This window comes from Aythya marila (assembly GCF_965140915.1).
Source record: "Aythya marila genome assembly, chromosome: 2".
NCBI lineage: Eukaryota > Metazoa > Chordata > Aves > Anseriformes > Anatidae > Aythya > Aythya marila.
In genome coordinates this window covers 125,033,703-125,059,899 of record NC_139043.1, presented here as the reverse complement: position 1 = coordinate 125,059,899, position 26,197 = coordinate 125,033,703, and the positions used below count along the sequence as shown (strand labels likewise).

The following is a 26,197-nucleotide window of genomic DNA, read 5'->3' as shown; positions in this document are numbered from 1 at the left end:
GGTGGTGGGTAGGGGAGGGAGGGTAGGAAACCTACTAATAGGAAAAAGATGGGACAATTGATGTAAATGTCAACTGTTACAAGCACGGAGGAGCCCATACCTGCAACACTGGTACCTTTGTCTGGCAGAGTTTACTTTTTCCAGGAAATACCAATGAACAAGTTGTGTCATTACAGATGACAACTTAAACAGGAAATGTGAGAGAAAAAAAAATGAATACCACAATAAAATAAAGACATGAGGAAATGCACAGAGCACTACAAGAAGAGATTGGACTGTGCACTTAGTCACACGGTCTGAACTTTTGGGTAGACCTGTGCGGTGTCAAGAGTTGGACTTGATGATCCTTAAGGGTCCCTTCCAACTCAGGATATTCTATGATTCTATGATTCTATGATTCTACAAGTAAGCTTACCTAGCTTTCTCATTCACCCTTACAGATAGATGTACTTACAGAGAATGGATATGAGATATCCTCTCCTCTCCATTTGTTTTTGCCTTTTTGTTGTGCATGTATTAGATAAATCACAGATAAATATATAAATAGATGTATGTTTTCCAGAGCTCTGCTTGGAGTCAGTTATTGTCACACCATGTCACACCACTTTGGAAGCATGTCTATGACATATCAATGTAATCTACTTATAAGGCAGATACTTCCTTATAAGAAAGCTCAGTGTTCAAGGAAGAGCTGAGCAAACATTTCCAGCAATAGCTTTTAGCATTTCCAGGCTATAAATAAGTTTTCTGCTACTGATGTATCTAAACTCACAAAGTACTCCTGTGCATGACTTAAAACTGGTATATTACAGACTTGTGCATGCACAGAGCAATTCCTCAAATATGGTACACATACCTCCAATATGACAATTTGGGCAGCTAAGCATCCAAATATTAGGAGATTGCAATTCATACTGACAGGGGGGAGGGGAGTGGAGAGGGGAATTGTCACTAAAAGGAGCAGTGTGTCACCAAAGTGGAAAGATGTGTAGATGTGCTTGAACTGTCTTCAGAAGACTCATAAATTCTATTCAGAAACTGCCTTCTAAGGAACAATTTTGAAAGAAAAAACAAAACCAAAAAAAAACAGTTAAGAATCACACTTTCCACATTACCAGTGAAGAGACAAGAAAATATATTGTTTTCTTCTTTCTTTTTTTTTTTTTTTTTTTTTTCAGGAGATCCCTTTCTGGACATGGTTCAGGGCAACCTCTTCTAGGTGTCCCTGGGGGGTTGGACCAGATGGCCTCCAGAGGTCATCCAGAGGTCAACCTTCCAACCTTAACTATTCTGTGATTCTGTGATGCCTTTTATAACCATAAAAAAGTAAGCTCTTTAGTCTTTAGTAATACAATGACAATTTTTTTCTAGTAGAGACAAAAAGAATATAATTCATAGCAAAAATAAATAAATAAATAAATAAAATTTTACATGTTACAATCACAAATAATAATAATTAAAAAAAAAAAAAAAAAAAAAAAGCATGTACGGTGTTACAGAAATTTCACCTCAGAGAAGCCATTTATAGATAGTCCAATTCAGTAGTCCTGAGTGGAAGGTGTTTTTTTTTTCCAAATTTTGAGAACATACCATCACTTACATACTCCATTAAAATGTTGTTTAGAATTCCTTCAGATAAAGCTGAAATACCCCTTACAAGTTCTGAAAATTCTGAAAAAGTCTGAAAGTAATTTTTGGTACATTCATTAATTTGGTGCATCTAGAGGAACTTCTTTAATACCTGCATGTATAAACATGATTTTTCCGTATACTTCGTCTGAAGAATCCCTTGCATCCATCACAACTGGAAGCACCATAATGTTTTCCGGTTGCTCGGTCTCCACATATTGCACAGAGACTGCTGACTCCACTGTCAACAGTATTCATGTTGACTGCTTCACCTGAACTATCTGAGGAGAGGCAAGAACAACATATGTAGTTACAGACAAGACTTTCAGCAACGACTCCATGACCAATTTATACTTAAATTGAGGGGTTTTCAGGTCTTTTCTCTTTTAATTGACACTTGCTATTTATTTACCACAGTACGTGTGATTATATCTGGTTGTCATTCTGATGAACACTTCCAAATTGATAGAGTCAGATTAGCAGAATTTATGAAGCTCACAACAGAAATAATTTTATTCCAAACTCTATCCAATTGAAAGGGGTTAAAAATTAAAGTATAACTTTGTAAGTATAATTACACATATGTTCTAACTAACATGATGAGTAACTTTGACATTGACTAGTGTTGCCTACTTAGCTGGCAAAGATATATACTGTCTTCGTAGTCACAAATTATTGCCAGCTCCTATCATATAAAGAAACAATTGCATGCATGACATATAAAAAAAAAATAAAATATTTGCATAATAAATGATAAAATGAATGTTAAGATGACTTGGTTTAACTTCCTTGAAGAAATTTCCCAAAGGAAGACTTGTGTAGACTTTACGGTTCCATGAGAGATTATCTACATATGATTAACATTTAGTCACTGAATGTGGTAAACAATACTGAAGAAATTTACCTTAAAACAGAACAGTCATATTTATTCTCTTTTGAGTCACAAGGTTTAACAGATGTTTTCTGAATATGTTTCTAGTCTTATGAAAGGAAAACTGTTTGCAGTATGTCTTAAGCATTTGTAGTTATTCAGTCAGAGAGGAAAGAGTTTCACATTACTTAGATATTCAAGCCTGCATTAAAAACTCAAGTACCTCAGTTCATGAAGAATGGTCAGATTGAAAAGTAAAACTATTGATATTGATAAATATAATTTGTCATGTCATAGTGGATCCATCTGAAATGTATTATGCAAACATATAATATAATTTTGCTTGTGTTCCAAGGATCTTAAAATTTAAATCGATTTTTTTAGACAAAGAGAGAAGAAGCACCAACTTTTCCTGTTTTACAGAGATGTGTTTGATGAAAATTATAAAATGCTCATATAAAAATAAGAAAGTTAACAATTCAGTTATATGAAGAACTTATTATTTTAAAATTGGGTTTGTTTGACTGGAAAACTATTTTTAAAATGGTTTACAGAATAATTTAGCTGGAGAAATATAAAAGTTTTCTTTGTAAGCTATTATATATATAGTATATATAGTACATATAGTATATGTATATGTTTATAAAGAATAAAATTGTATCTCTTTGTATGTGCATGTATGTGTTTGTATATAGACACATATAGACACATAAAGAGAGAGACGGAGATACTTGTTTTCCTTGTTATTATTCTGAAACAAAATATCTGTGAAATCGACCTGATTTTGTAAAATTCTCAGATTTCAACAGAACTGCATAATCTGTCTGAATGTGGACAGTTAACATTCTCTGAATAGTTCTAATTAATGAAGTTTCAAAAATACACATATGAAACTTCAGAAGAGACATTCTGTTCCAGACTAGCACTGTAACTCGAAGTCAAACTTTTTGATAAATTCTATCATAAAGCACATAAGCTTAGCTCAAAGCAAATGCTAAACAGAAAAGGACTACATTCAATAACTAATAATTGTCAAACTAATCATTTACAGTGAATAATTTAACTGTATCACCAACACATAATGCAACACAGCATAACCTCCCTAATCTGCTTTCCCATTCTATGTAACATTAACAGATCTGAAGGGTGCAATTCAGCAAAACACAAATGACCAATGAAATCACCCATATTGAAAGAAAAATCAGATAAATCATCTAAAAGTTACATAATCATTGTTGATAGCTTCAAAATCATTTTGGCAGTGAAGGTTTAAATGAGTAATGAAATCACCTATATTGAAAGAAAAATCAGATAAATCATCTAAAAGTTACATAATCATTGTTGATAGCTTCAAAATCATTTTGGCAGTGAAGGTTTTTCTTCCTAAATCAATAACCAAATCTACTTTTCTGTTTACTAAGAAATTCAAATAAAACTTCAAGCTCAACAACAAAAACTAACTTGGGCTCCCTATGGCAGGAATTTATATATATAGGAAATGCAGGTGCTGAATATTTCCTGTAAATCACTAAATATTTGTTTTGCCTTTTAACATATATTATATTTCATGTATATTACATACACTATAATATATACACTATAACTATGAATTATGCTTTATTATAAAGCTAAAACAATTTTTTAAATACATTAGAAGATTTCGAAAGTCATTTTAGTTTAGTTTAGTTTAATTCACCTGACACTTCACTTTAATAGTCTGAGATTTCCTATTTTTCTCATCAGTGTTAAAAGAAGGCAGAATTAAATGGTGTGCTTTCTATTTCAAGCATAACTGACTGGTTCAATTTCTAAAAAAAAAAAATTGCATTAAAAAATTCCACCTAGAGTAAGTAGAGTGGTTAATGCTATATTAGCCAAATACCAATGGGTTTTCTCAGCTAAACTGTACCCTGTAGAAAGCCAACATGATTTAAAATAATCACTCTCATTCACAGATACATGTATCTAGAATGGTTAATTAATATTTAAATAAGTAAAATATTAGTCCAATAATTAGAAATTAGGCATCAAGAAGCAGTAGACTTTTTATTTATTTTTTTTTTTCACAAGCCTCTGGACAATTTTGTACTGTCCTCATGAGTGTTATATACAAAATAGACTTCATGTCCAAATCATCAATACTAGTTATTCATTTGTCTTACAGCAAATAAAACAACTGCTGAATACACCGTTTTCTTCCTTTGACTAACTGACTGATGACAGTTAGTTCAGTTAGTTTATTACATATAACCTCTCGTTTATTTCCCTTAATGTTAAAGAATTATAATATTATTAACTTAGAGTTAGCGATGAAGTGTAAAAGAACAGATTTGTAGTTTGAAAACAATCCCCAAAAGCTCCATAAATAAAACATTTAGCTACCACCCTATAACATTACTAAACTTCACTTTTTCTGCTAACTGTCTTGATTTTGCGTCATGGAACAGAACTCACCATTGCCATTATACAGAATCTGCATAGTTTCAAACTCCAGAGCAGTATACGTTGGATCTAAAACTTCACTGTAGTTTGCCATTTCCATGTCTAATATTGGTTCTGAGAGCCTCATCATTCAGTGCAAAAACAGTGAAAAAGCTACTCAAATGTACAACCTTTCCATTCTGTTTCACAGTGATTGATAATCCAAAGTTAACTATAACCGTGTCTCTTGCGTGCTGCAATGGGAGGAGCTGGAAAACTGCTTCTGCATGCTATATTCTGTCTGCATTTTTTTTTTCTTTTATGATACAGTGCAACCCTTCTGATAATCTTGGAATGCTTTATGGAATAACCTTATCAGGAGTTGCACTGGCTCCAATTCTTCCGTGAACCCAAGTACATCCAGGAAGCTTCCTATCTCTTACGACCTTCTACACATTTTGTTGTCAATTTGCAGTGTAAAAGGTCCTAAACAAACCACACTTGCTTGTAAATGGATTGCATGCCATTTTGCTCTCTCTGTTCTCAACAGTAAATAAATGTGATATGATTATGGACTATGCTGAAGCCCCATATATTTATCGTTATTTAAAGAAAAAAATATACCTATTTCTACAGTTGTTATTTTTTATATATTAACAATATTTATTTATTTATTATTAACAGTGACAACAAGCAACTGTGTAGGCACACTTAACCAAGACCTCAAGCAACACAAATGCTACAGCAAGAAAGGAAACCTTAGAGATTCCCTCCATCACTTCCTGTGTCGTAATGGCAGCAGTGGATCTTGCACAGTCTTAGGTTATGATGAAAGCATGTTGTTTTCAAGTAACATTCAGAGACACAAGAAAAAATATAATTCACCTTCTCTAAAAAGAAGACAGAGATTTTAGGTAGGTCCACTGCTCATCGACTGGTGTACATGGCATATACAAATCCAGTTAACCTCCACCTTTGCCAACTGCCCCCGCCCCCCCAAAAAAAAAAAAAAAAAAAAAAAAAAAGTTAATTGAGTATCAGTGGGAAAGCTGAATTTCATTTGCTAATTAGCAAAATGTCAAATGTTTTTGCTTCCCAAGTAATTCTGTACAGAGAACTACCCTTTACACTTCAGAACAGTTACATTAAAGATTATGTACATAGGAAAACTTTCCAGGTTGCTTAACTAACAAGGGCAACTATACATACAGCACTGAAATGCTTATTTGAATGGAAAGAGTGCCTGCAGTTGTTGTTCACTATAGGTAGCCACAAAATGTCATCATAAAATAATTCCTTGACTAAATAAATAAATAAATAAATAAAAAGACAGCAATCAACATCAGTCAAACTATCAATGAAAAATGGACATTCTCAGAAGACAACCTAGAAAAAAAAAAGTTTCAAAATTCATCCTTCTAAATTCCCAGTCCTTATTATTACATGAGGCACAAATTGTCCTGTTTCCTTGTGGACATGGATCCCAGCAGACACCACGGGCATAATTATGACAATAGGATTCCTAAAGAAGTGGCTATCCCAAAGCCATCCCCAAATTGAAGAACATTTCTGATCGTGTTCCTGATTGCACAAATTCTCTGCAAATTTTGGAGGGTGTCCATGGGGGCTATCCTTTTCAACCTACTGCTGTACTTCCTATACACTGCAGAAAATAAACAATAGTTGGCAAAGTTATAAGATATTTAGCATTATGTTAAACAATTTCATGTCTACAAACATGAAATTCTATTCAGAAAGTGCCATTTCACAAATTTCTAGTGTATAGTTTCACTATCTTTGATTCTAACTACTATTTTTTCCCTATTTTTAAAGCATATTGGTATCTTTGCAAATTTAGATTGACAAAAAGCTATTTTTTTATTGACATCCCTTATTTGTTTAGGAACTCACGGTAGTTTCATCATGAGATAGAATCCTATTACACTCCAATGGTTCAGCTTGAAGTTTCTTCAATAGAATTTTTTTCAATGCACTACTTGCTACAAAACTAGTTACTAGTTATATGAATAAAATGATTCATTGCATTAAATAATATACTATATATAACTAAAATAATATACTAACATACATAAAGTAATATACTAATTTTTCATGTTAACTAGAATTATCTTTTGTTCCTTCCTTATATTTTCCTTAATTCCTTGATAAAATTTTCAATTAATAATTTCTGGCTTTTTCATAGCAAGACTGTGTGTTGCTCAAACACAAACATAAACTATTTTATATCATTTTATAAAAAATATATTTTATACAATTTTATATATTTTAATATATCATAAAGTAGCTGTGTTTTATTTCAAAACTCCAGATCCAAAACCACGTTGGCATACAAATAACTTTGAAATACGAAAATGAATGTAAAATGGAAGATATCACATATGACATGATCAAATCCTAGTATTCTTTCCACTGTTAATAGAACTTCTTCAATGCTGCTAAAACAGGCCCCTCAGTGACTACTAAAGAGATGGAATTAATTAGTGCCTCTGTCATATAAAAACTAATTTTGATTGATTTTTTGATATGGAAAAAAATATATAATGATAGGAAAGCTGTTCTTTATGCCATTTTAATGTTCATTATACTTCTTCATGTTTTGCTAAGGAAATTACTTGCAGTCAAATCTTAAATTCATAAAAAATCTGCATTCATATGGGGATTTTTGGCATCATGAACCATTAATGTATAGTAAATGACTAGTCTAAAATATTAATATGTTTTCTTTATCTCTGAAGTGGATCACAATGCTGTCCCAAAACTAGAGCAGTTGAGGAGGGAAGTCAATGATCAGCTTTTGGTCCTGTCAGTCCAAACTTTATAAAGTTCATTAGCATTTGAATCAATGTACAGCAGTATTCTTTTCATATTAGACACTTCCATTGTTTTTCAAACTCTTTGTGACCTTGCAGCTTGTAGTATATGTTCTTTCAAATTCTAAGTCATCTACTGCTGACAGCCAAGAAATATTAGCCTTAGATAAGCAGATATTTTAAAGTTGTATAATTGGACTGCAAAACAGACCTTTCAGGTAAGTGATATTGCAAACTTGAGTAAGAAGTTATATTTCAAAATTAATTTTACACTAATTCTGAAGAAGTAGAAAACTGCATAATATTTTCTTCATATGTTTTTGTTTTTATTTTTATTTTTATTTTTTATTATTTACATCTGACCTCACTGTGACATACAGAAAGCATTCCTATCTTATCTTTAGGACTGTTAACCCTGTTAATTGTTCAGCTCTCCATACTAAATGTAATCATTCTTTCTGATTGTGGTATAAAATAGAGCACAAGCTAATAAAATCAAGGTTGTTTCCATAAAAGTCTTCATGAAAATAAAAACAAATCTCAGGTTACTATCACTATTGATTTTTTTTTTTTTTTTTATAAGTAGCAATACATCCTTTTATTATTCTAGCTTAGTAAGAAATGTAGGTGCCTATAATAAGGTCTTTATTTAAATGTATGTATTCCTATTTCCCATGTGTTCTGAAAAAGGAACACATCTTCACAGTATCTCTTTGTTTTGCATGTACAGTGAGTTGTAATGGACATCCTACTTATGTCAATAAGTTGGCATACTTATTCAGTATGTTAATAACGCATGTTTTGAAATGTCTTTTCTCCCATTTGCTGGCAGTCAGGGAGCCTGTATAACAAAGCCTAATGAAATCATATGAACTTATGCCATAACAGCAGCTTGCAACAGTCAACGTAGCCAAAGATCTCCAAGTCAGAGTTTATTTGCTAAAAGCTTGATATGCGGGAAGCTGATCATAAATTTCCTCACACCAGTGGAGAATTTCACCTTTGGTTCATAAACATGAACCTAGCAGAGACTGAGTGTCCCTCTTCTGTAATGCATCCTCAACACCAGGTATCTTCACAGGGAGGCTGCATCAGCTCTGCCGCCACCCACCCCAAAGTATTTCATAAATTATCCATGAGCAATGGCTGGGAAATGTTTGCTTATATTCCATTACACATAAAATGATTTGAGTGATTGATATGAAGATATCTGTAATGCTGCAGTATCACTGTGCGTGATAGAGATCAGGTTGTTTTTATTTTTTGAAAACAAAAATGTCAAAGGTGAATCACATCCAAAAAAAAAGACTGATAAATCCAAATGTGTTATTACCCAGTTTCTTGGACTTCTTGGAGCATAAATTATCTCTTGCGCTTAAAACCTAAATATCATGATGGAAACATGGCTACAGTTTCTACACAGCTACAGCCATGTCCTCTACAGTTCTAAAACAGTAAAAGTCTCTAACGTAGTGGTGTCTTCCCTCCCCTTCCTCCCAGTAAACAACAACATAGTTCCAAACCACAAAAAGGACAATGTTGTTATCTCAAAGAGATAGTTAAGGTTAAAGGAATTTTCAGAACAATTTGTGAATCATGAGAGTAAATGCACAGCACAACTGCTTCCAATAATCTGATTAAAGGCACCATCGTACTTCTGAAACAGAGCATCAACTATCTGCTTTACCGAGTAAATTTCTAGCACTTACAGGCTTCTGTGTCTTTTTTCATTTTACATCTCCATTTTCACTGTGTCCTGAAAGAACAGGTGTTAAATAAAATACAAGAAAAGTGAAATGAGAACCAGAATAGGTTTTCATGACACACGTATTAAACAAGGTAGTAAGATTAGCTGCGACAAATCATGCCAGGTGAAACATAAGTATAAATCTTTCTAGGAAATCTAGGCTAAGCCTGTTTCTATTACACACATTTTTAGACACTTAGACCACCCCAGGCATTCTATAAAAATGAGATACTTGCACATACTGAATCTGCCTCTTTTTTCACTTGAATTGGTTATTCATTACATTGAACTCCATCATACAGCTAAAATACACAGACTTCTTTAATAAGTTATGAAGAGGGTTGTGGGGTTTTGTTTTGTTTGTGTGTTTTTTGTTCGTTTTGTTTATCTGTTTTCGTTTTGGAGTAACAGGAAACACAGTTACTGTGAGGTGTGAACTGTCTTTATGTTTTTAGCTTCATAAAGCATCTAATGCAACAATCGCCTACTTCAACAGCCATAAATATGAATACACAGAGAAAATAAAGAACATGCCTGGCTTCTGACTTGTCAAATGGTATGGACCCACACTATTTAGTATGTTTTGCAAGCTGGAAATATTGCCCAGACTGTTATGAGGATGTCTATGACTAGTCTACATCAGAGTTTCAAAGGTCAGTTGCTGATTTAATATTCCAAATTCTATGAAGTGCAATTTACAATTTTAATCTTGCATCCACTGGGGGCTTGTCTGCACTTAAGGGGAAATATCAAAGGAATATGAAAGCTGTAAAATATTTTAAGCCTGATAAATTGTTACTGGAGCATTTGAAGATAATTTACACTAGGTGAGCATATACTCTACCTTCAGATCCTCTCACCATATTCCAATATCATCCTCTGCAGCTTATTCTAAAAGATAAATGATTTATTCATTCTGGGCCCTGCAGCACAAGAAGGACATGGAAGTATTGGAATGAGTCCAGAGGAGGGCCACAAAGATGATCAAGGGGCTGGAGCACCTCTCCTATGAAGAGAGGCTAAGAGAGTTGGGGTTGTTCAGCCTAGAGAGGAGAAGGCTCTAGGGAGACCTTAAAACAACCTTCCAGTACCTATAGGGGGTCTACAGAAAATCTGGGGACAGACTCTTTTGTCAGGGAGTGTTGTGATAGGACAAGGAGTAATGGCTTTAAACTAAAAGAGGGGAGATTTATATGAGAAGTTAGGAAGAAATTCCTTACTCTGAGGGTGCTGCGGCATTGGAATAGGTTGCCCAGAGAATCTGTGGATGCCCAATCCCTGGAAATGTTCAAGGCCAAGTTGGATGGGGCTTTGAACAACCTGGTTTAGTGGACAGTGTCATTGCCCATGTCAGGGAGGTTGGAATTAGATGACCTTTATGGTCCCTTCCAACCCAAACCATTCTATGATTCTATTCCTCTTACATTCCACATTGTCACTGAGGAGATGTTATACTAGCATAGCAACACTAATATAATGCAGCCATATGCAAAGTGAAGACATTATACCCACTGTGTAAGGTCAAGGTAAACAAAGCTATTTGGTTTATCTGATTTTATTTATCACATACACATGCTCACATATATCAGTTTGCCGTGAGTGTCTTGAATAGAAACTATCAAAGTAGAAAACATTTTAGATAAGAAACCCTTAGTAGCTCTCTCTCTCTGTAAGAAAAAGGCATGTTTTGAGGATTATTCTCATGTTGGAAGTACCTGCTTTCTGCACAGATCAAAATTATTAAGAAAATATCTTATGTGTTTTCCCAATGTGCTCTGCTACTGTCAACGATCTAGCAAAAAGAGTGGTGTTCCTGTGCATGGTGGTCCTGCAGTGGCAGCCACCAGCCCTTGAATAAATACCAAAATCAGGAAGATTTTTGCTATTATTATTTCACTTCTTCATTATCCTCATGTTGCAGTGAATTTCTTCAACCTAGGAGAGCTGGATTGCACCTAAAATAATTCTATGTCATCAACTGAAACTTACAAACTTTCTTCTGAGATTACTTGGCTTCCATCTTAGCATAGGTTTGGACAGCCTTCCACCAAATAATAACACTATTGAAGAGCTAAAATTGACCAGGAAATGTTATCTCATAGCCTAGAAGTCACATACGGACCACTGAATATAAGCCACCACAAAATGTCAGATAGCAGCTGTGCAACCACACTGGTGGAGAGCAGTGTGTCTGTGTGAAGGAGAATCTGATGTCATGATAGTGCCTCTTGAAGAAGCACCTTTCTAAGGGAAGATTTAGAGGGACAGCTAATGGTGAAGTGGAAGCCTGATGACAGTCATGACATAGTGTTCCTGGTTAGGAGATTAGGGGTTAGGAAGTGAAGAAGACTGAGGACACAAAGTAGTTATATTTCCTTATCTAGCAGTTCCAGGAGGCATTTGGAGACAGTAGACCTTGAGACACATGTAGATACCAAAAGATAGTTTATGTAATATACACATGTATATGTGTATGTATACATACACATATGAATTTCTTTTCAGTGTTTTTCTAACAGTTGGATTTGGCTCCTGAATTATTATCAACTATAGCTGTGAATTATTATATCTGAATATATTATACCTGAATTATTATATCGACTATATAAAATGTATTTGGCAGGGGAAAGCTTTCTATTTTGTCGTAAAAAGTCTCATTTGAGACTTTTAACCTAAATATTGGATCCCAGTGATTCTTGATGTTATATTGTCTGCATGCAGATTTTCTTCATAAGCTAGTAGTAAATCTGAATTTTGCCACTTCAATCCATTCCCGTGCTTGCTTTGTGTCCAGATTAACAGTAAATTTGCTAACCCTATCTGGTGTTAGCAGGCAGTATTAGATAATTGTACTTTTTCATGGGGAGGTAGGATAAAAAAATAGGATACTTTTGCTTTTACATAGCAACAGATAAGGCTTACTGTTAGGTATGTGGATTATTATTAGGTAGACTTTAGTATTTAATATTTCTATTTTAACTGAATATTATTCAGTTCATTTTATTCTTGAATACTCAGAATAGCCATGAAGTTTTGCCAGTTTAGAGGGCTTAAAGGATTTTTGTAGCATACATTTTTTGTGATGAGATTTGCTGAGTTACTGTTAAATGACTGAAGTCTCTTGTTAATTATTTGCTTAGATCAGGTAACTTATTATTTTCTGATACACACGGGAAAATTAATCAGAGACTTGTCTTGAAGAGCAGAATGAACTGAGAAGAAAAGAGGAAAGAATTCAGGCATAAGATAAAAGCAAAACATCATGATATCGATAAACAAGATTAAACATTCTTGTTCAGTCACCCTCAGGTGATTATTAATTTCTTATTAAGCCTTCTTGGCAGGTTTTTATTCAAACTTACTCAAAAAAAAAAAAAAAAAGTTTTACATAGCCGGTTATAGAGCTTATAATTATCAATGTTTACCTTGATAAATACCATATAATGATACATATTTTATATATTTTTTTTCTCCATAAACACCCTTGTCTTTGTCATACACAATAAAAGAGTTAAAAAAAAAAAATGTTAACCAGTATCTAGGCAAGGTTTATTTTGTTTTGTTTTGTTTTCAAGCTTGCCTAGAATCTTTCTTTTCTGACAAATCAATCACAGCAAGTCTTCTATATTCTATCCCTTGCTGAATAGGTAATATATTCTACATAATGTTTCAGGACAAATTCAGTAAACTTCTGCCCATGTTAGTGACTGTATAACTCTCAGTCCTACGTAAAAAAAACTACTTAAATAACTGGATGGTCAGAAATGTCCCATTATTTTCAGTTACTCTATCTAAAATTAAAATTTTTAACTAGAGTCTGAACTGACTCATCACATTTCTGCAGAGAGAACCTCATGTCAACACACTTGGCGTAACTCTTCCAAGTCATTGGCATAGTTATGCTTAGCTTGACAACTTCTCTCATTTTTATTGTTACAAAACTCAGTTAATGAAAAGTTCAGAGTGTGTTAAAGACTATGAGGTTAAACTGAAAGTACTGCAAAGGGACGGAAAAATCAAAATACTACATGAAGGCACAACAAGAATAGAGAAAGCCGTATATTTTGTTTCAAGGATACTTTGGATCATTTTTTTAAAGTATCAAAATAACTCAGTTTTATGCACCAAATAAATATTAAAATTTTTAAAACAACTAATCTTCTGTGGGGCCCTGTATGTAAATACCCTGACTTTCAAAAGGATATTTTTCCTTGTGAGAACAATAATATATGACAGCATTAAATACTGGTGAAAATCTAGCATCCAAAGTGTGTCAAAACCAACAATCCAAAGCTTCTAGAAACCCTAAATTGGGCCAATAAAACCATTATGCTAGCTTTTAAACCAAGAAATTTCACAATGAAATTGTTACATTATTTTCCTTAAGAGAACAAAGCCACTCTTGGTTTCAGGGAATACATAAGTACAACAGTGTCTCCTTGAAAATACAAACCTGGCTTTCCTAAGAGTTGGGAAGGCCCTGGACACTTAATATGTTTATGGACAGAGGCATCTGCATTGTACATTCAATAAACTCACAACCCGCTGTGCATAAAAAAATAATTATCTGTAGAAGGAAATTTAAGTCTATTCTTTGCTGTACACACAGAGATATCAGCTCTGCAATTGGCCAATGTTTAACTCTTAATTTTTAAGTCATGCTCAGTTTGTTCTCAGGTAGTAATAAAACATTAACTCTCATTGCTTCTAAGAGATACAAATGAAAGTATTCCCAACAGAATTTTTGACAGCAATTTTAATAAGATCAAAATGAGCAAAATTCTCTATTAGAAAGCTGATGATTAATATTTGAGAGCTAAAATGGACTTATCTGTCTGACGAACAAACCAGAAAACTGATCAAGATGAACACGAAAAATTCATTGGTATTGGTAGGGAAGCAGTGCTGCAAAATTGAACTTCAGCTTACCTTTATGTCCAGGTAACTTTAGGAAACAGTCAATTGAGGAAACTTTAAGAAATAGTCATAGGTGCAGTTATGACCAAAACCACAACGCAAATCATCAAGATCAATCTATGTGTAACTACAATAGTGTAAGTTACATGATCAATTCTGTGTTAAATTTTATAGATAACTCTTGTGCCTGGGTGGTTTTTTAGACATCAGCTATATTCACATGGTCATATTCCTTTTTTATTCATGTAGGCTTCATCACTATATTTGAGAATCTTGGAGTCAGTAAAATTATTTCTGTATCTGTAGGAGAGGGTCAAACTATATTCCTCTTTTTACAAACAGAGAACCAAAACAAAGGACAATTAAAGGTAGTGTTTATCACATGAGTCCATGTGCCTACAACACAGTAATCTGTATGCAAACTAGAAGTCTAACTGCCTTTAGATACAATGAACAGACACTGGCACTTCTAAACAGATTCATCAAACCTGTCTTTGATTGTGGGTTGAACTGAAACGTCAGAGATCTCTTAGGCAAATTTGAAACCCACAAATCCATGGACCCAGAGGAGATGAATCCACGAGTGCTGATGGAGCTGGCAGAAGTTATTGCTGGCCCACTATCTGTCATCTTTGAAAGGTCATGGAGAACAGGAGAGGTGCCTAAGGTTTGGCAGAAATCCCATGTTACCCCCATCTTCAAAAAGGGCAAGAAGGAGGACCCAGGAAACTACAGGCCAGTCAGTCACACCTCCATCCCTGGAAAGGTGATGGAGTCACTTATATTGGAAGTCATCCCAAACACATGGAGAAGAAAATGATCAGGAGTAGTCAGCATGGGTTTACCAAGGGGAAATCATACTTGACCATCCTGATAACCTTCTATGATGGAATGACTAGCTGGGTGGATGAGGGGAGAGCAGTGGATGTTGTCTACTTTGATTTCAGTAAAGCTTTTGACACTATTTCCCATAACATCCTCAGAGGCAAGCTCAGGAAGTGTGGGATGCATGAGCGGACAGTGAGGTGGATTAAGAACTGACTGGATGTCAGAGCTCAGAGGGCTGTGATTAGTAGCATGGAGTCTAGTTGGAGGCCTGAACCTAGCAGTGTACCCCAGGAGTCTACACAGGGTCCAGTCCTGTTCAACCTATTTGTCAATGACGATGATGAAATAGAGTACATCCTCAGCAAGTTTGTGGATGACACAAAACTGGTAGGAGTGGCTGATACCCTAGAGGGTTGTGCTGCCATTCAGAGGGACCTGGACAGGCTGGAGCAGTGAGGAGCCTCAAGAAGTTCAACAAGGGCAAATGCAGACTCCTGCACCTAGGGAGGAATAAGCCCATGCTCCAGTACAGGTTAGGAGCTGACCTGGAAAACAGCCCTGAGAAGGACCTGGGAGTCTTGGTGGACAACAGGTTAACCATGAGTCTGCATTGTACTCCTGTAGTCAAGAAGGTTAATGGTATCCTGGGGTGAAGTCAGAAGAGTGTTGCCGGCAGGTCAAGGGAGGTGATCCTGCCCTGGTGAAGCCTCACATGGAGTATTGTGTCCAGTTCTGGGCTCCCCAGTACAAGTGCTCAAGCCAGTCAAGAGAAGGGCAAGGTGAGGGGTCTGGAGAACAAATCTTATGAGGAGTGGCTGAGGGAGCTGGGCTTATTCAGCTTGGAGAAGAAGAGGCTCAGGGGCAACCTTATTGCACTGTATAGGTACATTAAAGGAGGCTGTAGTGAGGTGGGGGTTGGTCTATTCTCCCATATGCCTGGTGACAGGACGAGGGGGAATCGGCTAAAGTTGCGCCAGGGGTGTTTTAGGTTAGATATTAGGAAGAACTTCTTTACTGAAAGGGTTGTGAGGCATTGGAATGAGCTGCCCAGGGAAGTGGTGGAGTCACCATCCCTGGAGATCTTTACAAGAGGTTTAGATGTAGAGCTTAGTGCTATGGCTTAGTGGAGGACTTGTTCGTGTTAGGTTAGAGGTTGGACTCGGTCATCTTGAGGTCTCTTCCAACCTAGACAATTCTGTGATTCTGTGTGGTCCTCTTAAATACTTCCAGAGGTGGCAACACTATAAATACCTTCAGGGATGGTGACTGTATAGTTTCATTTGGAAGGAACACCAAGCATGCAGACAAAATAAGAGTCCAGCCAGTACCTTCTACCTTGAGGTCTCTTCCAACCTAGAAAATTCTGTGATTCTGTGTGATTCTTGGGTCTGGGGACAAGGCATGCAGCAAACGCAGGCCAGTTCCCCAGTCTGCTGGTACACCGTTCAGGTGCAATTCCTGAGGAAAGGACTGTTATGCTTTCAACCCAAGGTATAAATACAGCCACAGGAATCTCCACTAGAGGTTAAGCTGCCTTATCAAAGCTACATGCTATATTGAACAAAAGGAGAAATCACAACTGATTTATTAAATATATTTCAGAAGAGACACAAAAAAAATTGTTGTACCCCAAAGTTTTAGTTATTTTTCAAAATAATGCTGTCAAGACATACAATTTTTCATTTGATGTAGGAGGAAAGAGCATCTGTAAACTGTATTATTTAAAATTAAATGCCTTGGCAACCTTCTCTATCTAAAGCTGATTTATTATCCAGGTAATGATATTGCTTTAATTACACATGAGAAAATATTCAAGGTAACAGTCTACTTGATCAGTAAGTTTTATACATACATCAGCACATAAAACACATTTGTATTTAAATATCACTAACTGATTTGGGAGCATGGTAAGAGTAACTTCCTGTGAAAAGTTAGTCTTTCAGTACCCAAAAACAAGTAAAAGCACACTAGAAGAGTGTCTCCTGGTAAGAAAGAACCACAGAACAAATATATCTGTTTAGGAATCAGGAAGTCTGTTTCTGAGTCAGAAGAGATGGGGTGTAAGGAAACTAAGATGACAAACTAGGCATATGACAAAAAGGTCATTAATGGGCGTATCTAACCATTTATGTTAAGGTTTTCTTACAAATAAAACAAATTAATTATTAAAAAAAAAGTTCAAAATCTGCAGGTGAATTGAAGTGTTAGGTGTGACAGGATATTCTTTTTCAGGTGATGTAAGGTCTAGAGCTGCAGGCACTGTTTAGTAGACTGACTGTTATACCTAGCAGCAACAATTTCTGCACCAGAGGATCTCCTCACACGTCATACTAACATTTGCTGTTTGAAGCAGCTTGGTCTAGCAGGAAATGTGATCTCTTCCTAAAACTTTGCTAACTCCCAAGTTTGAAGAGAATTAAACTGACTAAAGTAGTATTGCAGCAGATTGCTGTGATGAAGCAGAGAAGGAAAAGTAAATAAAAAATAAATAAAACGTCTGGCTTTTTCTTATTTCCTGAAGGGGATCAGAATATAAAATGCAGCCAAGAAAGAAAAGATACAGAAGTGAACTAAAAGGCTGTCCATTTGTATAGCACCCAGTAATAAGTTTTATAAATCCGACAAGACTCATGAAGACTAAATTTTCATATAGTCTACAGGACTATATGAAATGAAACTATATATATGAGGAATCCTGAATGCGTTCTTAATCATTAATTTCAAGGACCTCAGGAGATCATCTACTTCAACTTCCTGCTCAATGCAGGTCAAACCAGGTTGCTCAGGGCTTTATTCAGTCCTATCTTGAAGTACTATGAAGGATGGAGATGGCCCAAACTCTCTGGGCCATCTTCTGACAGATCTTCTGTCAGATCTGGTTTCACCCACTGGGGTATTTTTTTCTCCTTACACACAGACTGAAACTCTTCTGTATCAACTCATGTCCATAGCCTGTTGTCCCCTCTCCCTCACCACAGTGAAAAGCCTGGCTACATCTTTTTTACTTAGTTCTTTGTCTCTTTGAGGTACTGGGAGCTGTTGTAAAGCTCCCTCCACTAAAGCCATCTCATGTCCAGGCTAAGACATCCCTGGTGCCTCACTCAGTGCTCTTCTCACTGGGCAGGTGCTCCAGCCCCTGACCATCCTGGTGACCCTCCACTGAACTTGCTGCAGTTTATCCATGTTTCTTCTTGCATGGCAGAAGAGGAGAGGGAAAACTGGATACACAATTTTAGATAATAGCTAATAAGTGCTGAATGAAGTGGAGAAATCACTTCCCTTGATCCTATTAATACAGCTCCAGCACACACTACTGGCTCATGCTCTGCTTCCTATCTGTCAATACCCCTTGGATTTTTTTCAGCAGAGTTGCTCCCCAGCCAGTCCCCTAATTCTCCCCCTAGTATAAGATTATTCCCCAGTTCTCTAAGGACCATAATGCCTTTCCAGCCTCCCCTAGCTAAATTGCTAAAACATTCTTTATGCTTAAGATATATACATAAATTAAGTTACCATGATGGATTCAGTTTGAAAAGATTGATTTAGCTGTTTCAATTTTAACTAAAATACTGTAGCATCCATCCATTTAGCCATGATAAAAAATCAGACAGTTTCTTCTACCTGTACTCCTGGGCACATTTCATAGAGCCTGAACTCATCTACACCTCCTGCTGTCACTCATCTGAGAGTGTACAGTATTTCTGATTCCATCTACACGGGGGGAGGGCTTAAAAGCTACCATTACAGCTGGAGTTAAGGAGCACTAATGGCTTCCCAGCCATGTTCAGAACATGAGAATGTACATACTACAGAAAGAGGCTAAAAGGAGTTGGTTTGCCCATCTCAGGGAAGTGAAAAGTGAGAGGGAAGGTTTTCTGGAAATAAATCATGCATGGTGAATGCTGTAGGGGGAAAAATATTTAGATAATAAAATAGTGCCATCAAAAGAACAAAGGAATATTTTTTAGGCTGGCAAGTGAAAACTCTCTAAATGTGGAAGGCTTAGAGCACTGTAACAAACTTCCACTTCGGTGGCAGAGGCAAGGAACCTAACTGGTTTTAAGAGACAGAGATTTATTTATGAAAGGTATTATTTGGGTTGATGACTTCAGCCAAAGTGATGATTTAGGAAATATCTCTTTGTCTTATGGTTTGCAACACTTGTATCGTGATTTATTTTTTTTAAGTGGTCACTGAACAATATCAAGTGTGATATTCCAAGTATGTGTTAAACAAATACAAATGACAGAAAGTTAACCTTAGTGTGATAAGCAATTAACAGAATTATGCTGTGACTGCAGCTGATACATAATTAACAAGTGCTGTAAGTGATATCCATCTAATTTGCCCAGATTGGAGTAGCATTATTCTTAGGCATGCTTAGAAAGTTCTGTGCTAATGTGCACTTGAGTGAAGTGCTCTTTACTAACGTGTTCAAATTCACAAAGCTGTTATTAGAATTGCAAATAAGATATACCCCAGCATTATTTTCTCTGCCCATCATTTTCTCTTCTTCATACTTATCCTTGACAGAAAATCAAATTGTAACAAGTCCAAAGGATGTTTACACAAACTGAGCAAAAGAAGCATTACATAATTAAACAGGAAAAAATGTGCAAAAAAATCATCCTGATGAACCAACTGTGATTGAATTAAAACAGTGAGTTTCTGCTGGGTAGGAAAAATGGGAACTATGGAGTTCACTGGGGACAGAAGGTCACGGTAGAATTCACTTAAGAAAGTGGAAAGAGGAAAAATATTTTTTGAAATGTTGTATATCTAAGGCCTCAAACTGGAGAATATCTGATCATTCAAAGTCTAATGAAAACAGTATAAAAAATAAAAATAAAATATTTGCCCTTCAGTGCTGGGTCTTCAAGGGCAATATTTATTGGATTTGCAAAGTAATTAGCTGATTAAAGCAAGACAATTAAAGAAAAAGCTAGTGATTCATAGGTCTTCTGGTCACCTTTCTCAGAAAGATATTAAAGAATCTGGACAGGTGGAATAGTAATATATGATGAAGGAGCAGTTGTCTCAAATGGAACACACAACAGCCTTGGTTGAACAACATATCAATCATGTATAATTGATGCATAGACATATGCAGTACAACATTTTGGTAAAAGTCCTTGTGTTAGGCATATCTTCCACCAACCTACCACCAATTTCTTCAATTTCATAGATGTTTATGTGGCTTTCAGGAGCACATGATCATTCAGACAGCTGTGTCTTCAAATAGTCACAATTTTCTGAGAGAGTGGCATGTCAAAATAGAACAGCTAACTATATAATCTCTAACAGGCAAGAAGGATATTGAAGCATGCAGTAAAACTTACATTCAAGCACAAAACAAGAGTGCAGAACCTTCAGTTCTCCATATACAGATGAGGAAAGGCTAATTTCCTGGGTTGTGTTTCCATCCTCACTTGTAGATAACACCTGCAGTAAACAAGAGTAAAATAAATGCTAAGCTACCTGTAACGTAAACCAACCACGCTTCTAAAACGTATGTATTTTGATTATAAATGCTGAGAATACAGTGCATTCATTCAAAGTACATAGGCATTTCAGAAGATTAAAGAAACTTCAAGAAAATGCTTAAGTCATCAGACAATGTTGCTATATTTTCTTCCACTTGTAGAGCGAAAAAGCATAGAATTTATTCAATTTCTTGAAATACTATCTGCAAGGATTATATATAGTGAAAAAGAGAAAAAATGTTTTTAAGACTCGACCTGTTGACAGAGAAGCATATGAATAAAAGATTCCCTGGGTTTTGGATAACTCTAATGTTACGTATTGGATAAACTACATAGCAAAACAGGCTTTGTAGTAGTAAAGTCTGAAAGAAAAGTAAGTTTAGTTTGACTATGTGCAGAGAATTTCAAAATGGATAAAGGTATGAAGGAAAGCAAGGGACAACTTGTAGTAACTTTGAGAACTACCTTACACATCTTACAGCCATGTTAATTTTTCTGGAGTGACTTGCATTTTTAAATACTAAGCTTTAGCTGAGCAGTACTACCTTTCTCCCTCCTCCCCCCCCACTTTTTCCCCTTTTTTTTTTTTTTTTTTTTTCATTATACACATTTTTGCCAATGCTACCTATAAATTAAGTACACTATTACACATCTGTAGTCTGTACATTTATAAGAAATCCTTAAATACAAACAAAATACACTTAAAATACACTGAAAGACACTTTTTTTTCTGCTTCTCAAATCTAATTCTTTACTACTAAATTCCAAGTAAAAGCATGTTATTTTCAGGTTCTCCTATTAAAAAAAAAAAAAAAAAAAAAAAAAAAAAAAAAAGGCTTAACCTAATAAAGTGTTCTTTGCTTTGCTTTTTATTTTACTAGAAATGTTATGGATTGTATATTTTCTTTCCCTTGGAATAAACTGACACCTTCTAGACACCAGGGCTGAAAATATCTTCCCTTATTAAGATGTAACAGGACTTTAGTCAAGAACAGATATTCTTACAGTCTAGATTGTAGGTCTGCTGAGGCATTATACATGTATTCCTTATTGATCGTATAAACTGCAGTGCATGCAAAACAGAAAACAGTAAAATTATTAGCTGATAAGTACTTTTTGTCCTCAGAAGTGATACTGCTGTTATAGTGTATGAGGTTAGTTTTGTCAATATTAGAAATTAGAGTGTTTTATTTAGTAGTTGGCAATATCAGGACTTATTTAGTAGTTATGTATACATAAAACTAATTCTCATCTGCATATTTTCACACTTCGACTGTGGAACTGAAATGTACCATTTGGCTAACTGCGCAGTACATGTAATGACATTTCCTCTCCCACTGGAGCCACTGTAAAGGCGCATAATATTATCAGCTATACTAAAGTAAGGATGAAACCTAGAAATTGATCTGTTCTTTAAACCCTTTTGCACCTCTCTCCCTACCCTAAATTTTCTACGCAAATTAAATCAGCCTCTCCATCATCCATGATTAGGAAAATTTAGAATCTCTATAGGAAGCACACACTTCTTAATATACTTCTTTCAGTGCTACATTTTCAGAACTCCCTTACACACCTAATCCTATAGCCATTACTAAGGTAATAAAATGACATAAAATGAGCAAAGAGCAATAAAGCAATCATATCCCAGCTTGTTTATTTAGTCATGGTCCTTAATGACAGAGACCTTCGTACCTGGTGATACCTGGAGCTGTTACTAATTCCTCCTCTGTCTCAAATCCCTGGTTAGCCTTATTCTCAGACATGCCCAATACTTTACAGCCTGCATCACAAAAACCATGAAAAAACAAACAAACAAACAAACAAAAAGCTCAAAGAAAAAAAAAATGGTTAGTTGTATGAATTTATTTATTTATTTTCAAATTCAGCCCAAACTCATTTTCTTTTAAAGCAACACATGTAGAGTAGTTAGGTGAGGTAGAATGGTTACGAGTAGACATCAGGTCTGCCTCACCAGGTGTGCTCAGGCCGCATTTCTGCTGCCCACACTTTGAACAGGCTAGATGCAATGAAAAATGTGCACATCTGCACTGAGACTGTAATAAAATGTGTAAATGTTGGCCTCAGCCTTTAATTGTATTATCCAAACTAGGTACATAAAATGGCTGAAACATAGAGTTTGGTGGGTATTGTTATTAGACAATACAGACATCTTTACTAGTAAGAAAGTTTTTTACAAAACCTATGTATTTGTGAATCTGATGGCCATTCAGGCTTTCCTCTTCTCAGAATACTTGACAAGCAGACAAATTGAAGATGTACTAACTACAGCATGTTGTAATTACTTTTACAGTCACTGCTGTGCCAATCTAAAATCCATTCTTAATAAAATACCACTAATCTACCCTGACTTCTGATTAACACAGAAAAGTGCAGTTTGACCTGGTTATTCATAACCAGGAGCAAGCACATGTTCATCTCCTTTGAGAATCCATTTTGATTTTAAAATGATCAACGGCCTACCAAAAACACAGGGGACCAATGGCATTGACTAGTAACAGTCACAAATATGGTCACAGTCAAAAAACAGTAACTTATTTCCAGCTTGGATATTTCTAGTTTCACCCTTCAACCATCCTTGTTTTTATTTTGTTTTTCTTTCTTTCACTCTCTCTCTTTCTCTCTTTCTATCCCTCTTTCTTTCTATCTATCTCTCTTTCTTTCTCTCTTTTTCTCTCTCTCTCTTTTAATGAAAATTAATCTATTTTATCTTTTTAGGGTTGCCAATTTGTCATATCAAATGTCTGCAAAATCATTTTAGTTTCACCTCACTCACGTGCTGTGTATGTTCCAGTATTTCCTGCCCAACATTTCTCTTTCTTCTTTCCCTGTCCCACTTGCTCAATTTCAATCAATCTCTTCCCTCTTTAATTTTGTTTAATTCATTCCCTACAGAAAAAGAACACTAAAATAAATTAAAAACATTATATTTCATGAAGCTAAAATGTCTTTAGACTGGTATTGAAATTAGAGAAATCCTTTCATGGAACCATTTTTCCAGATGAAAAAGTCATAATATTCCTGAACCTGGAAGAGACCTCTGTTGGATTACTACATCATACTGAAATATGAGCAGATTTCACTTTCTTCTTTAAAACCTGCATAACAAATGTGTGAGAGTGTAATTATACATTTTCTGTGGCAATTTGGACAGGACTGGTCTTTAAATCACTTTTTAGATCTGAAATTCTCTTTTCAGTAAATTCTGGGGTTTTAAACTGCATTTCACCTGCTGTAATACACATCTGCTGCAATACTCCTACTCTTCCCATCTGCTCTAGACTTTTCCAGAGATACTTTATCAGAAATTGTTTTACTGTAGATTTCAGCAGTATTTTGTTCGTCTCCAATATGCTCAGGGAACCTGTCTTCCTTCAAACTGGGATGAGCTACACAAATGTGGAAGCCCAGCCATACACTAGCAACTGCTCAGAACAAACAAATTACCTGACCAGGACAATATGTGGTACGGTGCATTAATATTGTAAGCAAAAAGATAAAACAGGTTGTGTTTGCACAAGCAAGTGCACATGATATACAGAAAAAGCTTAGCAACATTCTTCAAAAAGCTTATTCTAAAGTTGGTCAAAAACTACTATGAAGAAAAAAAAATGTCCTTTTACATCTGAATTTTTAAGTGTCCAAAAAGTATTTTACAGTAAAAAAAAAAAAAAAAAAAAAAAAAAAAAGCTTGCTGAAATAAAAATACAATAAAATAGAGCTATGTGTTAAATTATTTTATTTTATTGAGCCAGGACAAAAGTAAAGCACAGTGTATAAATCACCTCATTTCACTGAAAAACAGAGAACAAAATATGGACAGATACAAGGAAAAAAAAAATAAAGGAGAAACTAAGAAGACAATGGCAGAAAAATAAAACAAAGAAATACCCCTTTCAGGGTGGTTGAATTTTGTTTAATCCATATTTTGCTCTCCTCTACATAATTTTATATTCTTGGCAAAGTCTCAGGCAATTGGGAAAAGACTAGGAAAATAGCTTTTTGTCAACATTATGCCTCCCTAAATTTGAAGACCTTTTTGAATAAAGAATCTAAAAATAAATCAAGGAAGAATGTCCATAACGAAGAATGAATTACCCAGCAATAAAATAATAATAATAATTAAAAAAACATTTTTAGTATATTTTAAAAAGAATTTTTATAACTTAAATAGTGGCAATGAAACTAGACTGGAAAAAGTAATTTGTAGCTGACTTCTACAGATGACCTTTTTTTCCTTTTTTCTTTTAAATGACACTGCTTATATGCCCTGTGCCTTGTTTACTTACATGTTTAAACTATTCTAAGTACTCACAGTTAAAATGTGGCCAACATGTACTTTAACTAATCTTAATAGCAAAAGCTGGCACTGAAGTTGGATAAGCAAATATATTCACACTAATAGTTACAATTTTCATTTCCAGAATGAAAACCGGTGCCAATTTACCTGGATACTGTAAATAAATTAACAGAATATACAGTAAAATTAATATCTACAGATTTATATTACAATTTGGTTTTCATCACAGGTATAGCATGTTTTTGTGTATACAAAGAGGTAGAGAAGGCTATGCAGGTTGAGTTAGTGACAATTTTATGAAATAGTCATGTTTGAACACAATATAATTATATTTAATGAAATGTGCTGATAAGTTATGAAGTTGAAAAATATGCATTTATACAAATATAACAGATTTATTCCTGGATTTTCTAACAGACACTTTTCCAAGACACTGTAAGCATTAATTATATTTATATAATATTATATTTATTAATTATTCTTCAGCTATTAGATTAACATTATCAGAGGTATCTGACAAGAATGATATTTGCTAGGCAACTACTATATAAGTTGTTTAGTTGTATATAAGTTGTAAGTTGTATATAGCTAACTAGTATAATTGATATATCCAACAATTTTCCTGAAAAAGCATCTATAAAATAATGACAGTGAAAAATTAAAAAAAAAAAGGAGCAAGTTGATTATCAAAATTAACAAAATGTTAATCCAAATATGAAAAAAATATATATTAATCATTTTTTTTGTTTGTTTGTTTTTAATCCTTTAGAACTTTAGCAAATAAAATTGTGTTTCTAACTATCTGTAATGAAATGCAACACTGAACCCAGGCTGAGATTTATACCAATTTCTGCCAATTCTTCATCTCTTCTATGAAATTACATGATTTTTCTGACCTACAGAATGTCCCAAGACAGAAGGTCCCCTACAGTACAGTAGGTTACAGTACAGTATAGCACATATATCCAGCTAAGATACTATCTTTTTCCTCCTGGGAAACCTGTAACCAGAGAAAAGCAGAATTATCAACCAGCTTTATTCACAACCTCTGGATGAAATTAATCATGTCTTACCTTACAATTCACTCAAGCCCCTAAATTTTTTCAGTGTTACTCTTCTGTGCCTATCCACCTGTCCCGTATCCTTTTCAAT

The 26,197-nt window shown here is 34.9% G+C and overlaps 1 protein-coding gene across 2 annotated transcripts in view; it reads right to left on the bottom strand.

Moving 5' to 3' along the window:
• The window catches only part of HNF4G (hepatocyte nuclear factor 4 gamma), a 66,440-nt gene that overhangs the window by 18,872 nt on the left and 21,371 nt on the right, over positions 1 to 26,197 (bottom strand). Inside the window, exons 2-3 of one of the 2 annotated variants that reach the window (XM_082754061.1) lie at positions 20,584 to 20,686; positions 1,742 to 1,910 (exon numbers count right to left, since the gene is read on the bottom strand). In XM_082754061.1, the coding sequence (XP_082610187.1) occupies positions 1,742 to 1,887 (146 nt within the window). In that variant the 5' untranslated portion in view covers positions 1,888 to 1,910; positions 20,584 to 20,686. Of the gene's footprint in view, positions 1 to 1,741; positions 1,911 to 4,954; positions 5,100 to 20,583; positions 20,687 to 26,197 lie in introns of those variants that run through there. The other variant, XM_082754060.1, reaches the window with a different exon arrangement.